The sequence below is a fragment of the Rhinatrema bivittatum genome, chromosome 5, assembly GCF_901001135.1.
Source record: "Rhinatrema bivittatum chromosome 5, aRhiBiv1.1, whole genome shotgun sequence".
Lineage (NCBI taxonomy): Eukaryota > Metazoa > Chordata > Amphibia > Gymnophiona > Rhinatrematidae > Rhinatrema > Rhinatrema bivittatum.
In genome coordinates this window covers 267,831,407-267,846,654 of record NC_042619.1, presented here as the reverse complement: position 1 = coordinate 267,846,654, position 15,248 = coordinate 267,831,407, and the positions used below count along the sequence as shown (strand labels likewise).

Here is a 15,248-nt window from a genome sequence, read left to right as displayed (position 1 = left end):
CCTAAATGATGGGCCCCATGGCTTAACAGTGTTCAGTACCAACAAAGAGGCTAATGGCATCTTATAGATAGCAAAGTTGTTTACCTGGAGCAGGTGTTCTCTGTGGATAGCAAAACAAACATCCATGCAATATGAGTGATGTCATTTAAAGGCATGGAGTTAGGTTGTCTCTCTCAAAGCCCAGAAAATTCTACTTTGCTCTCTGAGCTTGCGTGAGACTTGCCATGCGCAAGTCTCCTCAGGGCTCTTTTCCAAGCTTAGTAAACATCCCAGGGAGGTGGTGGGATTGTGTGGCTGTTTGCTTTGTTGTCCATGGAGAACACCTATTATGGGTAAGCAATTTTGCTTTCTCCATGGGCAAGCACAACAAACAAGACAGGACTCCCCAGCTGAGGGTTGTTTAAAATAGCTTTTGACTTTCATTGTTTTTCTGCAACCCATCTGGTGCATTGTTTGAAGTCTGGATTGATTATTTAAAAATGTGCTTAAGCACAATTTGTCCAAAAATACTTGTCTTTGTGCAGGTCCTTATCCAGACGCAATGCTCTATAAAAGTGTTTATTGTTGGCCATGTGGCAGCTTTACAGATATTCTGGATTGCTGCTAAGTTGATATATGACATTGATGCAGTCACTGCTTGCACTTGACTTAGTTTTATTGGTTGTGGAATGTCCAAACCAATGGTTTGTTAACAATGAGAAATGCATTGAGTTAGCCACCTTGATGTTTGTATTTTGACAGCTATGCTTTTTTAAACTGTGTCATAAGATATGAAAAGTTGAGTTGATTTCCTGAATGTTTGCATTCTGTCCAATTAAAAGAAGAGGATTCTTCTATAGTCCAAGATATAAAGTGCTTGTTCACCTGTTGACAAATATGGTTTAGGAAGGAATATCGGTAGTATTATTTCTTGATTTAAGTGGAATCGTGATACTACTTTTGGAAAAAATGTCAGGTGAGTCACTATAGATTGTATTATTGGTAGGTGGAAGTTCTAATCATGTAGTAGGTTTCTTTTGCTTGTCCATTGCAAATGTGAATTTTTCACTTTGTTGTTTAGGTGGATTTTTATAGCTTAGTAGTTGAATGAGCTAATTCCACTTGCCACTATACTCGTTTCATTTGTAGTTGCACTAATGGTGTTACATGCACCATTGATGCCATGTGTCCCAGTAGTTTCATGTATTGTTTTGGCTGTTATCCATTTCTTCACTTTTTCTTTCTGTGCTAAGCTGATTAATTTGTGCACTCTCTTCAATGGAAGATATGCATTTGCTTTGATCATATTCAAATTCATGCCTATGAACTCCAGACACTGTTTTGATGTGAATGTGGATTTTTCGTAATTTACAAGGAACCCTAAGTAGTGTATTGTTTTATCAGTAGGATTGTGTTTTCTTAGGCGAGTCACTACTACCACTAGGCATTTGGTGACTACTCTGGGTGCTGCCGTGACACCGAAAGGCAATACCCTGTGCTAATAATGTTGATCCTCTAGGGCGAATCTTAGGTACTTCTGATGAGCAATGTTGATTGGAATGTGTGCAGAGGTATCTTTTAGGTCGAACATCTTTAGCCAGTCTCCCCTTTATAGAAGTGGTATTATGGTACTTATAGAATTCATTTTAGAAATTTCTATCTTAAAAAAGAAAAAAAAAGTCTATCTGTGAGATCTAGTATTGGGTGAAAACCTCTTTTTGAATCAGGAAGTACTTGGAATAAAAACCTATTCCCTTTTGAGATGGAGGAACTGGTTGTATTGTCTTTGTCTGAAAAAGTGATTTCAGTTCTCTGTAGTTTAGTTAGCTGATCTTTTGGATGTTGATTATAAAATTATTTGAAGTTTAGAAAAAAATCATTTATTATTTTCACAACCCATTTGTTATCTGATTCAGCACTTTTTGAAAAATTGAACTCTTGCTTCCTACTTCCAGATCTGAAAATGTTTTTATTTTTATATGATAGTTTAGAGTCAAAAGGATGGCGTGGTTCTCAGTGAAGGCCGATTGTTTGCCTCAGTGAGATTTCTTCATCTGGATTATTGTTGCCGATTCTGTTGTGGTTAGTGTTGCTTCTGTATGATTGTAGGATGTTGTCTGTAGGTATAATATAGATGATAATCTTCTCATCTGTGAGTAGAAGTAAGATCATCTATATGGATCTTGTTTATAATCACCCTTGTGTTGATGACTCTAGTTGATAAAAAGAGACTGAAGAGCGGTATTCTGGTTCTTTATTGCTTCAACTGTCTCTTATTTTATTGCCAAATAAATTTTGGCCTGCACAAGGTGTATCTGCCAGATGTTTATGGACATCACTCCTGAGGTCTGAAGCCTTTAGCCATGCCAGTTTTCTCGCTGCAATGGTTGTTGCAGATACCCTTGTAGAGGTATTAAAAAAAAATAAAAAATCATAGACTGACCGTATGATTTGTTTTACACAATCCTTTGAGTCTGTGATGATTTCATTTTAGGTTTGCTGCTCTTTGTCTGGTAGGATGTTGGATTTTTCCTGTAATTTTTCAAGGTTATTATAGAGGCACTGTATTCATCCATATGTGATGAGAACGAATTCTGGCTTGCAAAGTAGCACCTCGATATACCCTTTTCTTAGTTATATCAAGAATCCATGGATGTTTGCTTGGGGATAAGTTTGAATGTGTGTCTTTGGCTTTTTTCCACTGTGGATTCCACAATGATAGAATAATATGGAGTTGCATTATTTCATGCCCAGGGCATTTTTTTATTCTATATTTAACATCAATATTTTTCACTACAGGTGTTCCATTGAAAGTGTTTTCTACAGTTTAGTTTGGATTTTCATTAGAGCATCATGCATTGGTAGTGTCTTGTACTGTTTCAGAGGCTGAATACATTTTAGGACTCTTTGTAAATCGTTTATTTCCACTGGGTCCTCTTCTAAGCTGAATGGTATTGCTTTTGACATTTTCAGTAGAAAATTTGGATATGTGGAGTCTTCAGGCAGTGTCAAATACCTGGGTTGTTCTGGCATTAAGTCTGATGGTAGGTCAGGAAATGGCATATCTGATTGTATGGAGTATGGAATCATGGGAAATTAATGAATTATTCAATATGGTCTGTACATAAGAAAATGTTTCCAATTTGTGTTTTTCATTTGCTTTATCTTCTTTCTTATTTCTCTGAAGATGGAGGGAGTTTTGCTCATAGGTGTTCCTGCAACTTTTCCAATATGGGTTAAGTTGCAGACTTGCTCAGAGAACAAAGTAGTACTTTTTGGGCTTTGAGAAAAACAAAGAGACTCAACTAGATGTAGTCACCCATCTTGTGTAACTGTTGTGCTTGTCCAGGGAGAACAGGGGTTCTCAACCCAGTCCTCAGTACACACCCAGCCTCGTTTTCAGGATATCCACAATGAATATGCATGAGAGGTTTGCACTGCCTCCACTGTGTGCAAATTTAGCAATGCATATTCATTGTGGATATCCTGAAAACCTGCTGACTCTCACAGGGGGCCAGATTAGGCATAAGCCAGGGCTTCCCAAACCTGTTCTGGGGATCCCAGTCAGTTGTGTTTTTAGAATACCCACAATGAATATATGCATGATATAAACATTTCCATATACATAGTTTCCATGATATTCAAATTTATCTCATGCATATTTATTATGGATATCCTGAAACCCAAATGGCTGTGGGGTCCCCAGGTCAGGTTTGGTAAGCCTGGTGCAGGCACATGTGCTCACAGCTTCTGCAAGTGGCAATTCCCCCACTTCTCAGTAACCAGCACGCAGGCCAAAGTTGCAAGTCTACAACTTCCACTCATGTTCTAGCTCAGGGCTTTCTAAATCTGTCCTGGGAACCTCTCAGCCAGTTGGGTTTTCAGGATATTCACAATGGTTATATATGAAATACATTTGCATTTGAAGAGGCCAATATTCAGAAGCTATTTAGATGGATAATAAAAGTTCTGACTAAAGGGCAAATATGTGGCTAACTCTGGTCCAGCCATAGGGCTGTCTTAAAGTTAGTCGCTTAATCATAATTAGCTAACTTTAAGATAACTGGGTATATTCAGCACCGCATGTTAGCCTGTTCCTTAACCAGATATGTTTATTCGGCTAACTAGCCGAGCCGCACAGCAGCTGAAAATGGAACCCATCATATTCATCATGGATATCCTGAAAACCCGACTGGATGTGGAGTCCCCAGACAGATTTGGGAAGCCTTGTTCTAACTGCTAAGAAAGGTGTGCATCACTGTATGCAGGAACTGCCTACCACTGTGACCTCCTCCCATTCAGTCAAACGAGTTGGACTAACCAATACATTAAGGCATGAATTTTCAAGACCCACTATTCACTTTACCATTCGATGCTATGGCTTAGTGCTATGGCTTAGTGCATTGTGAAAGCAGTGAATGAAGGCCAACTATTAGATGCTGCTTGGGATCACCTCTTGCCAGGAGTATAGCACTGAAGGAAACTATCAGTTAAGGTTTCCCATGTCTCTATTTGATAAGTTGGGAGTTTGGAACTACAGTGGATTGCAAAAACCAGGGTCAAAATGTAAAACAAGTATTTTTCCAAAAAGCTCATACCAAATCAGCATTATTACCATAAGAGAACAAAAAACAAGAAGCCAAGAATGGAGTTTCATTTTCTGCTGTTTCTTAAAAATTCATGCAATGGTCATACTCCATTCTCAAACATAGATGGAGAGAAGGCAGGCCTCCTTTATCTTATACCCTAAAGTTACTGCTTATGTCATGCTGAAATACAAACAATATCTCCTCACCTCTATCTGAATCAAAGTGCTCACAAGACAATATGGATCCGGTACTGTCCATTCGTATTCTTTCTATACCCAATTTCTCCAGCTGTCTCCTCAGGTGTCGCTGTTCTCGCTGCAACTGATCTATTTGGTGTTGTGCTCTTTTGTCACAATCTTCAAGTTTCTATATGTTTAAGCAAAAAATACAGCACTTATTCATATTCTTTACTCAAGCACAATTACACTTGCACAGCTGAAAAGGTGAAGTCGATTGCAAGTTGCTTACCTCTAAACAGGTTTCTTCTTAGACAGTAGGGTGAATCAGCCATAACATATGGGGGTAACGTAGTCCAATACTGCCAACATGAACTCAGCTTTCGGAGCTCAGTAAACACTTTATTGAGCAGGCAGTGCAGTTGCCACACATGCACACAGTTTCATGGGCAACTCCAGTCTATTCCAGATATTAAGTTTAGCGAGGGAGTTGAGTCTTCAGGGAGGTGGGCAGGTATTAAGTATGACAAATTCATCCTTCTGTTTACAAGTAAGCAAACTTGCTTTCTCCATCGACAAGCAGGCATGAATAAGCCATAACATATGAGGAATTCCAAGCTGAGAGCCATGGTGAAATCTTGTGGAGCTATCACTTAAGACAGCCTGGCCCCATCAGGTGAAGAGAGGGCTACTGGGTGGACATAATAGTTTGTCCGAAAGTTACTGTATCCTCAGGACTTGCTGTCCAGATAGCAATGAAACATGAAGGTGTAAACAGACAACCAAGCAACAGCTTTGCAAATGTTTTCAATAGACAAGGCCCTAAGATGAGCCACTGAAATCACCATGGCTCTCACTTGATGAACCTTAAGAGAGTCTGTAATCTGTAAGCCAGCCAGTGTGCTATATAGTCTTCTACCCAATTAGACATAGTTCATTTGGCTACTGCTCTTCCCAGTCTATTGGGATCAAAAGGACAAACAACTGAGAAGCTTGACTGTGAGGCTGAGTCCTCTTCATGTAATCTGGCAGGGCTCTATCAATTCAAAGAGTGAAGAGCCCGTTCTCAGTGAACAAGCAGGACTAAATTCAGCTATGTCCACCACGTTAAGAACGAACTTGGTGTGAATTCACCTATTATGAAAAAACTGAAGGTATGGTAAATATGAAACCAGAGCCTGTCACTTACTCTGTGTTGGAGTAATGGCCACAAGAAACAATATTTTCCAGGTGAGAAGCTTCAAGTTCACCGGCTCAAGAGGTTCAAAAGGAGATTTCATGATTTGAGCAAGGACTACACTGACATTCTAAAGCACTGGAAGTTTACTGACTGAAAGTTTTGAATGCCACAATCCTTCCATGAATTTTGATACAAAGGGTGGAGCCCTTTTCACCTGCTGGTGGTATGCTGCAACAGCACAGAGATGAACTTCGATGGAAGAAATGCTAAGATCTGAGGACAAGAGGCAAAATAGATACTGAAGCAAGTATCTTGGGCCACAGGAGAGAGGATCCAGTTATCTTGGTGTAGAAACAGCTGTGAATCTGTTCCATTTTAAATTGTAGGATCTTCTGGTCGAAGGTTTCCTGGCAGAAATCAGAACATCCTCCACCTCTTTGGGAAAGAATAAGGAGGAGACTATCATATGTTTAACATTCGCACCACAAAGACCAGCAAAGGTAGGTTTGGCTAGTAGATCATGCCTTCCATCTTTATAATGAGAGTCTGAGAAGTTCCCAATGGAACAGGAAACTGAATTGACAGATGAGATATGGATGCCACACTTGCTGTGGCCAGGCTTGCATGACTAGGATTATCTTCACCTCGTTCTGAAAGACTTTCTGGATAATTCTGGCAATTAGAGGAATCAGTGGGTTCATGTAGAGTAGACTGATGCTCCAGACTAGTATAAAAAACATTGGCAGATGATTTATAGCTGCTCTGAAGAATGGAGCAATACCTTCAACCTGTTATCTTCTGAGATAAACAGCTCAATCACTGGCCTTCCCCAGCAACTGAACAAGTCATCTGCAATTCCTTGATGTGGTGGTAATATTCTGCCTAGGCAGTCTGCCATTGGGTTCTGGATCCCCAGAAGATGGGTCACCTGGAAACAGTCATTGTTAATGTCCTGCCCATGACCAGATTCCGAGAGCCTTCCAGCAGACGGCATAAGAGCCCATACTTCCCTGCTTGTTTATGTAGAACATGGTCACTTGGTTGTCCATCTGAATCAAGATTCTCTTTCCTGAAAAACAGTGACAGAAAGAGCATAGAAAGGCTCACAGCCTCAGTGGTTGATTTTTAGATGAATCTCCACCAGGGACCATGATCCCTGGGTCCATGCTCCATTGGTGTGTGCATCCTACTCCTTGGTGGAGGCGACTGTAGTTAGAGTCCCTTGATGCACTGAACATGCAATGAGAGGCTCCTATTTAGAATTTCCAGATTCATCTGCCACTGAAGAGATGCTCTCATGCTGGGGTCATTGATATTTGGTAGGTTAGGTTAATAGCTGATATGGCTGATCCCATTGGCTTCAGAAGGTCCTGCATATGCAGACAAGTCTGAGGAACCACATGAACTGCTACAGCCATGAGTCTGAGAAAGACCAGGACTGACTTTGTTGAGGCTCAGCTCTGTTGAAGAAAAGACCTTCCAGGCCCATCAGCAATACAGCTCTTTTGTTGGGGAGAAACAGTTTCTCCTGAAGTGAGTCTATCCAGGGACCTGTGAACTGAATTTTTTGAGTCAGAACCAGGATTAATTTGGCAAAGTTGACCAGAAAACTCAGGGACTGGAGGAGCAAAATAGGCTTTGAGGGATTCCAGAACTCCTGAAGAGGATGGACCTGTCACTAGCCACTCATCCAGGTATGGGTTCATACAGACTCCCTGCCAACAAAGCCATACAGACATTACTGCAAGGTATTTTGTGAACACCTTCCGGGCTGCAGAGAGGCCAAAAGGGGAGCACCTTGTATTGGTGGGGTGCATCCTTCACCACAAACCTGAGGAACTTCTGATGGGCGGGGTGAACGGGGATGTGTGCATAAGTGTGCTTTAGATCTACAGTGAACATTCAATCCTCAGCTGAATGCAAAGAAAAGAATCATCATCTAAGGAAGTTCATCTTAAACCTCTCGCAAACAGCAACAACTTGCTCGGTTCTCTGCAAGCCAGAATAAGCCTCAAGCTCTATGACTTCTTGGGGATTAGGAAATATCAGGAACAGAAATCCTGACCACATTTTAAGAAGGTATACACATACACAAAGAGAAATGTGAAACATATAACAAAAACTATACAATATTGTACAATAATATTTATTATTGAACCAAGACTGTAAACATCTACACCATTAAAATGTTCACTAACAATCATTCAACCATTCATACTCCTTAAAAACAACACACTAATGACACAATGTACTTCTTACAATTCATCACATTAAAGTGCAAATACAATGTTTCACAAATTTTTAATAAAGAAACACTTTTCTTCATTGAGTTTCCAATATTTTGATATAATCGTTTGTTGTATATTTTATAATCTCCACACTTCAGTGTAAATCGTAACAACGCAAGCCTTTGAGCTCCAGTGGATGCAGATGAAATCTTGGCCGCAGTGTCATAAGCTTCTTAAAAACGGAACAGATGAAGGGCCTTTCATTTCTTCACGTCCTTCGCTGCTCAACAGAAGTCCGCCTGCCACAAGTCTGATGATGCCAAAGGCTTTAGGTTTTGTAGGCTTTTGTGCAAATGTTGCACCATGTAGAACACATAGCATGGATTCCTGGAAGATCTTTTTATCCCAAATGAATCCAACGCTTATGGATCCTTCCTAGGAGATGTGTTGGGCGTGATCATGAATGTGCTTAGCACATTTCAATGCTGACTCCACCACCAAAAAGTGATATGCTAGTTGGACCACCCCAAAACCAGGGAAAACCTGGACACTGTACTTTAAGTTCAATTTCCAGGCTGCCATCTACCACATCCTCAACTGCAGGTCCATGAGGAGTTTCTGAACCAGAATAGCTGTGAAGTCTGCTAGAGGTTGAAGAAACCAGAAGACATCTGTGAACTGATCCCAGTTCTCCTCCTTCCAATTCATGAAGGGACTTCCTCTCTGGAATAAGAGAATCCTCCACCCTCATGGTGAGGACTTACTCCCAATGCTGGAAGCTCTTGAGAAGAGGTACATTCCAGTGCAGTATTTTGGGCAGCTGAACTATGTGGAAAAATGTCTATCTTGGATAGGAAAAGTTCTAATCTCCCTCTATGGTCTTCAAGGCTTAAGGAAGCAAAGAACCTTTTCATTAGCTCCAATAGCTGGGCTCCCACTGGCTGAGGGACCCTCTGCATTGGAAAAGACATTCTCTTCAGAGCCCCAGATTGGCTCATCCTCACTGAGGGCTGCCTGTAAAGCAGACGAGAAACTCTGCAACATAGCAGCTGCATCTACTGTAGCAGTGGACAGCTCTGAGATGCTCCGCACTGGCGAGTCCCATCTAATGGTGTCTCCTTCCATGCAGAATTTGCCAGCAACAGGACTCTTGAGCTTATACATTAAGGCACTTAGCTCTGACACCATTAATGATGCCTAGGCGTGCCGCACCAAATGTGAAGACTGCACCCTGGAATGCAAGCTCAGTTAAGATGACACAGATGGCACCCAGGTTGGCCCTGGTCTGGGTAAAATAAATTGCTCAGTGACATGAAGAATGATAGAACCCTGTGCTGATGAGGTATCTCTTAGCATCAAGGAGGGGCCCACTCTGGTGGAATCTTGCATTAATGGCAATCTTTTCTTTGGCTCCAAGAAAGATGGCCCCAAATGGATCCCCTGTGACATTTGAGCACTCCTTTTGGTACCTCAAAGCTTCTATGCCATACTCAACCCCTGACCTTAGACAGATCTGAGAACTAGCGCCACTAAGGGGGCGGGAAACTCTCCTGTGCTTGTGGGGGCAAGGATGGAGAAGGCAGAGTCCCATCTCAATTTCCTGTGATAAGAATTTGACGATGCCTGGCTCCTGGCAAGTACAGGCTTCACTGCTCAACCTTGTGTCTAAGATTCAGGCTTTTACCCACTGGCACCTTCCTTACGGCCTTTATCTTTCAGATGCAGTATTATTGTGCCCTAGGAGACATCTCACCACAGTTTCACTGTTTGGAGGAGGGCCAAGAAAGCAATAGCAGATGCATATCCATAAAGGACATTCCGCACTCACAGATGCAGGCCCTAAGGCCACTGACTGCAGATTTCTTGGCCTTCCATACTCATCTAAATATTTTTAAGTTTTAGAACTTAAAAGTTCTGCTTAAGAAGCTGCTGAGGCAGCAGCAAAACATTTTTGAAGAAGCAATGAGGCAGTAAAAAGGTATCAAGGTCAAAAAATAAAAAAATGCAACAGAGGCTTGGATGAAGAAAGACCATGGTGCTCACGAGTCAGTATGCACACAGGAACTCCCATGTACACTCAAGTAAAGTCTTTACTGAGCTCTGAGAGCTGGGTCAGTGTTGGTGCTGGAGGACGTCACACCACAGGTTATGACTAATTCATGCCTGCTTGCCGATGGAGAATAAAAAATCTTTACATGTAAATTTTAGTTTGCTCCTAGCTCTTTAGGTTATTATAGACATATAACAGCTGAGAAAAAGCAAAGTGCACTGTAAGAGCTGAAATAAATATGAATGCATTGCCTTTTGGGGAAAGCCATATTTATCCCTGGGCATTAGCAGCATGGGCTCTATCTACTATTTGGGATCCGGCCAGATATTTGTGACCTGGATTAGCCACTGTTGGAAACAGGATACTGGTCTTGTCTTACCAGCCTGCTACTTTTTTTTTTTTAAGGTATAAACAAACATGTGGATAAAGGTGAGCCAGTTGATATAATGTATTTGGATTTCCAGAAAGCATTTGACAAAGTCCCTCAGAGACTTCTGAGGAAATTAAAAAGTTATGGGATAGGAGACCATGTCCTACTGTGGATTGGGAATTAAAAGATAGAAATCAGAATAGAGCTAAATGGTTAATTTTCTCAAAAGGAGAAAGGTAAATAGTAGAGAACCCCAGGATCTGTTCTGGGATTACTGCTCTTTAACACATTTACAAATGACTTGGAAATGGGTACAACAAGTGAGATGATGAAATTTGCTGATGATACAAAATTATTCAAAGTTGTTAAATCACACGAGGATTGTGATAAGTTACAAGAGGACCTTGCAAGACTGGGAGGCTGGGCACACAAATGGCAGAGGACATTTAATGTGGACAAGGGCAAAGTGATGCACTTAGGGAAGAGAAATCCAAATTATAGCAATACAATGCAAGGTTCTACATTAGGAATCACTACTCAGGAAAAGGATTTAGGCGTCATTGTGGATATGTTGAAATCCTCTGCTCAGTGCGCGGAAGCAGCCAAGAAAGCAAACAGAATGCTAGGAATTATTAGGAAAGGAATGGAAAATAAAAAAAAATAAAAAAGAATATCATATTGCCTCTGTATCACTCCATAGTGCAACTACATCTTGAGTATTGTGTGCAATTCTTTCCACCGTCTTAAAAAAAGACATAGCAATAGTGATCATAATATGATCAAATTTGATTTAATGACTGGAAGAGGAACAATGTGCAAATCCAAGGCTCTCGTGCTAAACTTTCAAAAGGGAAACTTTGATAAAATGAGAAAAATTGTTAGAAAAAAACTGAAAGGAACAGCTACAAAAGTAAAAAATGTCCAAGAGGTGTGGTCATTGTTAAAAAATACCATTCTAGAAGCACAGTCCAGATGTATTCCACACATTAAGAAAGGTGGAAAGAAGGCAAAACGATTACCGGCATGGTTAAAAGGGGAGGTGAAAGAAGCTATTTTAGCCAAAAGATCTTCATTCAAATATTGGAAGAAGGATCCAACAGAAGAAAATAGGATAAAGCATAAACGTTGGCAAGTTAAATGTAAGACATTGATAAGACAGGCTAAGAGAGAATTTGAAAAGAAGTTGGCTGTAGAGGCAAAAACTCACAGCAAAAACATTTTTAAATATATCCAAAGCAGAAAGCCTGTGAGGGAGTCAGTTGGACCGTTAGATGATTGAGGGGTTAAAGGGGCACTTAGAGAAGATAAGGCCATCGCGGAAAGATTAAATGATTTCTTTCCTTCGGTGTTAACTGAAGAGGATGTTGGGGAGGTACCCGTAATGGAGAAGGTTTTCATGGGTAATGATTCAGATGGACTGAATCAAATCACGGTGAACCTAGAAGATGTGGTAGGCCAGATTGACAAACTGAAGAGTAGTAAATCATCTGGACCGGATGGTATACACCCCAGGGTTCTGAAGGAACTAGAAAATGAAATTTCAGACCTATTAGTAAAAATTTGTAACTTATCATTAAAATCATCCATTGAACCTGAAGACTGGAGGATAGCAAATATAACCCCAATATTTAAAAAGGGCTCCAGGGGTGATCCGGGAAACTACAGACCGGTTAGCCTGACTTCAGTGCCAGGAAAAATAGTGGAAAGTGTTCTAAACATCAAAATCACAGAACATATAGAAAGACATGGTTTAATGGAACAAAGTCAGCATGGCTTTACCCAGGGCAAGTCTTGCCTCACAAATCTGCTTCATTTTTGAAGGAGTTAATAAATATGTGGATAAAGGTGAACCAGTAGATATAGTATACTTGGATTTTCAGAAGGCGTTTGACAAAGTTCCTCATGAGAGGCTTCTAGGAAAAGTAAAAAGTCATGGGATAGGTGGCGATGTCCTTTCGTGGATTGCAAACAGGCTAAAAGACAGGAAACAGAGAGTAGGATTAAATGGACAATTTTCTCAGTGGAAGGGAGTGGGCAGTGGAGTGCCTCAGGAATCTGTATTGGGACCCTTACTTTTCAATATATTTATAAATGATCTGGAAAGAAATACGACGAGTGAGATAATCAAATTTGCAGATGACACAAAATTGTTCAGAGTGGTTAAATCACAAGCAGATTGTGATAAATTGCAGGAAGACCTTGTGAGACTGGAAAATTGGGCATCCAAATGGCAGATGAAATTTAATGTGGATAAGAGCAAGGTGATGCATATAGGGAAAAATAACCCATGCTATAATTACACAATGTTGGGTTCCATATTAGGTGCTATAACCCAAGAAAGAGATCTAGGTGTCATAGTGGATAACACATTGAAATCGTCGGTTCAGTGTGCTGCGGCAGTCAAAAAAGCAAACAGAATGTTGGGAATTATTAGAAAGGGAATGGTGAATAAAACGGAAAATGTCATAATGCCTCTGTATCGCTCCATGGTGAGACCGCACCTTGAATACTGTGTAAAATTCTGGTCGCCGCATCTCAAAAAAGATATAATTGCGATGGAGAAGGTACAGAGAAGGGCTACCAAAATGATAAGGGGAATGAAACAACTCCCCTATAAGGAAAGACTAAAGAGGTTAGGACTTTTCAGCTTGGAGAAGAGACGACTGAGGGGGGATATGATAGAGATGTTTAAAATCATGAGAGGTCTAGAACAGGGAGATGTGAATCGGTTATTTACTCTTTCGGATAGTAGAAAAACTAGGGGGCACTCCATGAAGTTAGCATGGGGCACATTTAAAACTAATCGGAGAAAGTTCTTTTTTACTCAACGCACAATTAAACTCTGGAATTTGTTGCCAGAGGATGTGGTTAGTGCAGTTAGTATAGCTGTGTTTAAAAAAGGATTGGATAATTTTTTGGAGGAGAAGTCCATTACCTGCTATTAAGTTCACTTAGTGAATAGCCACTGCCATTAGCAATGGTAACATGGAATAGACTTAGTTTTTGGGTACTTGCCAGGTTCTTATGGCCTGGATTGGCCACTGTTGGAAACAGGATGCTGGGCTTGATGGACCCTTGGTCTGACCCAGTATGGCATTTTCTTATGTTCTTAAAAGGTACAGAGAAGAGCGATCAAAATGATAAAAGGGATGGAACGATTCCCCTATGAGAAAAGGCTAAAAGGGTCAAGGCTCTTCAGCTTGGAGAAGAAATGGCTGAGGGGAGATATGATAGAGGTCTATAAAATAAGTGGAATGGAATGGAAAGCAAATCAGTTTATGCTTTCAAAAAGTACAAAGAATAGGGGACATGCAATGAAGTTACTAAGCAGTACATTTAAAACAAATAGGAAAAAATACTTTTTTTTACTCATGGCATAATTAAGCTCTGGAATTCATTGCCAGATGATATGGTAAAAGCTGTTAATGTAGCTGGATTTAAAAAAGGTTTAAAATTGTACCTTTTGTTATTTGTCATACTGTTCTTTCATTGTGACATGTGGTTATTTGTTGTTATGGTCAAACTTTAAATCACCCAAAATAAATAAAAAGGTTTGGACAAGTTCCTGGAGGAAAAGTTCATAAACCATTAAAGGTAAACTTGGGAAAATCCATTGTTTATCCATGGAATCTATTTACCTTTTGGGATCCTGCCAGTTACTTCCACAGTTGGGAACAGGATACTGAGCTTGATGGACCTTTGGTCTGACCCAGTATAGCAAATCTTTTGTTTCATTTGACCCATTATGGCAATTCTTATGTTCTTATACATGTTCACTGCACAGTCAAGGTTGTACACAAGGCCAAAGCAAAGGATTTTTTAAGTCTGCATTGACTTATTTAAACTGAAGGCTAGCTCTTGTTCATTTAGCTCGGGGTTACAGGGCAGCATGTAAATAATTAGATTTTCTAAAAGGCCGCATGTGTAAAATCTGGCCTTTACGCGCATGGCTGGGCCTTGTGCACGCCGAACCTATTTCAAAAAGGCCAGGCCATGCGCGTAAACGCCGGTACGTGCATAAGTTCGGGCCTTCCTGAAAGGGGCAGGCCAGGCTAAGACAGCGTCATTATTTGGTGTCCTGAAGACCTGGCTCCCGATGTGCACAACTTACTTCAGCTCAGAAGCTGAAGTAAGTTGCTGAAACAAGGTAACTGGAGCGGACTGGGAGGGAACTGGGGAAGGCTGCGATGCGTTGCCGCACAAATTTTGCTAAACTGTGCCACCCCTTATTTTATAACATGCGTGCACTGGCGCGCGTATGTTATAAAATCGTGCATCCATGTGTGCGAGCCGGGTAGCGCGCGTGTATTTTTTTATTTAATAATCTACCCCATTATGAATACATTTAAGCTGCCACCCAAACTTTTCTTCAAAGGAACTGCTGGTATATCTCATCTTAGCTTTGATTTAGTAAGACCTTTTCCCCCATTCTATCTCTATGGGGAAAAAAAGCTTTGTAAATCAGACCTCACCTTTGCCAACAGGTTCTAGTGTTTTATATCCAGATAAGACACTTTGTTATATTAGGCCAAGATAACATTTATATAACAGATATTATACATTAGCTTGAGGCCTCAAGTTTCTTCTTCAGATCTCTTCAGCAGTGATAAAATATGTGAAGCAGGGATGCTTGAGGCCCTAGAATTTAAACCATCATCTAAGATTAGTTTTCTCTA

At 40.6% G+C, this 15,248-nt stretch overlaps 1 protein-coding gene across 4 annotated transcripts in view; it reads right to left on the bottom strand.

Moving 5' to 3' along the window:
• Positions 1-15,248, bottom strand: part of MXD1 (MAX dimerization protein 1) — a 78,772-nt gene that overhangs the window by 2,344 nt on the left and 61,180 nt on the right. For all 4 annotated transcript variants that reach the window (XM_029603990.1, XM_029603986.1, XM_029603988.1 and 1 more), the window contains exon 6: positions 4,775-4,934. In XM_029603990.1, coding sequence (XP_029459850.1) covers positions 4,775-4,934 — 160 coding nt within the window. The remainder of the gene's footprint in view (positions 1-4,774; positions 4,935-15,248) is intronic.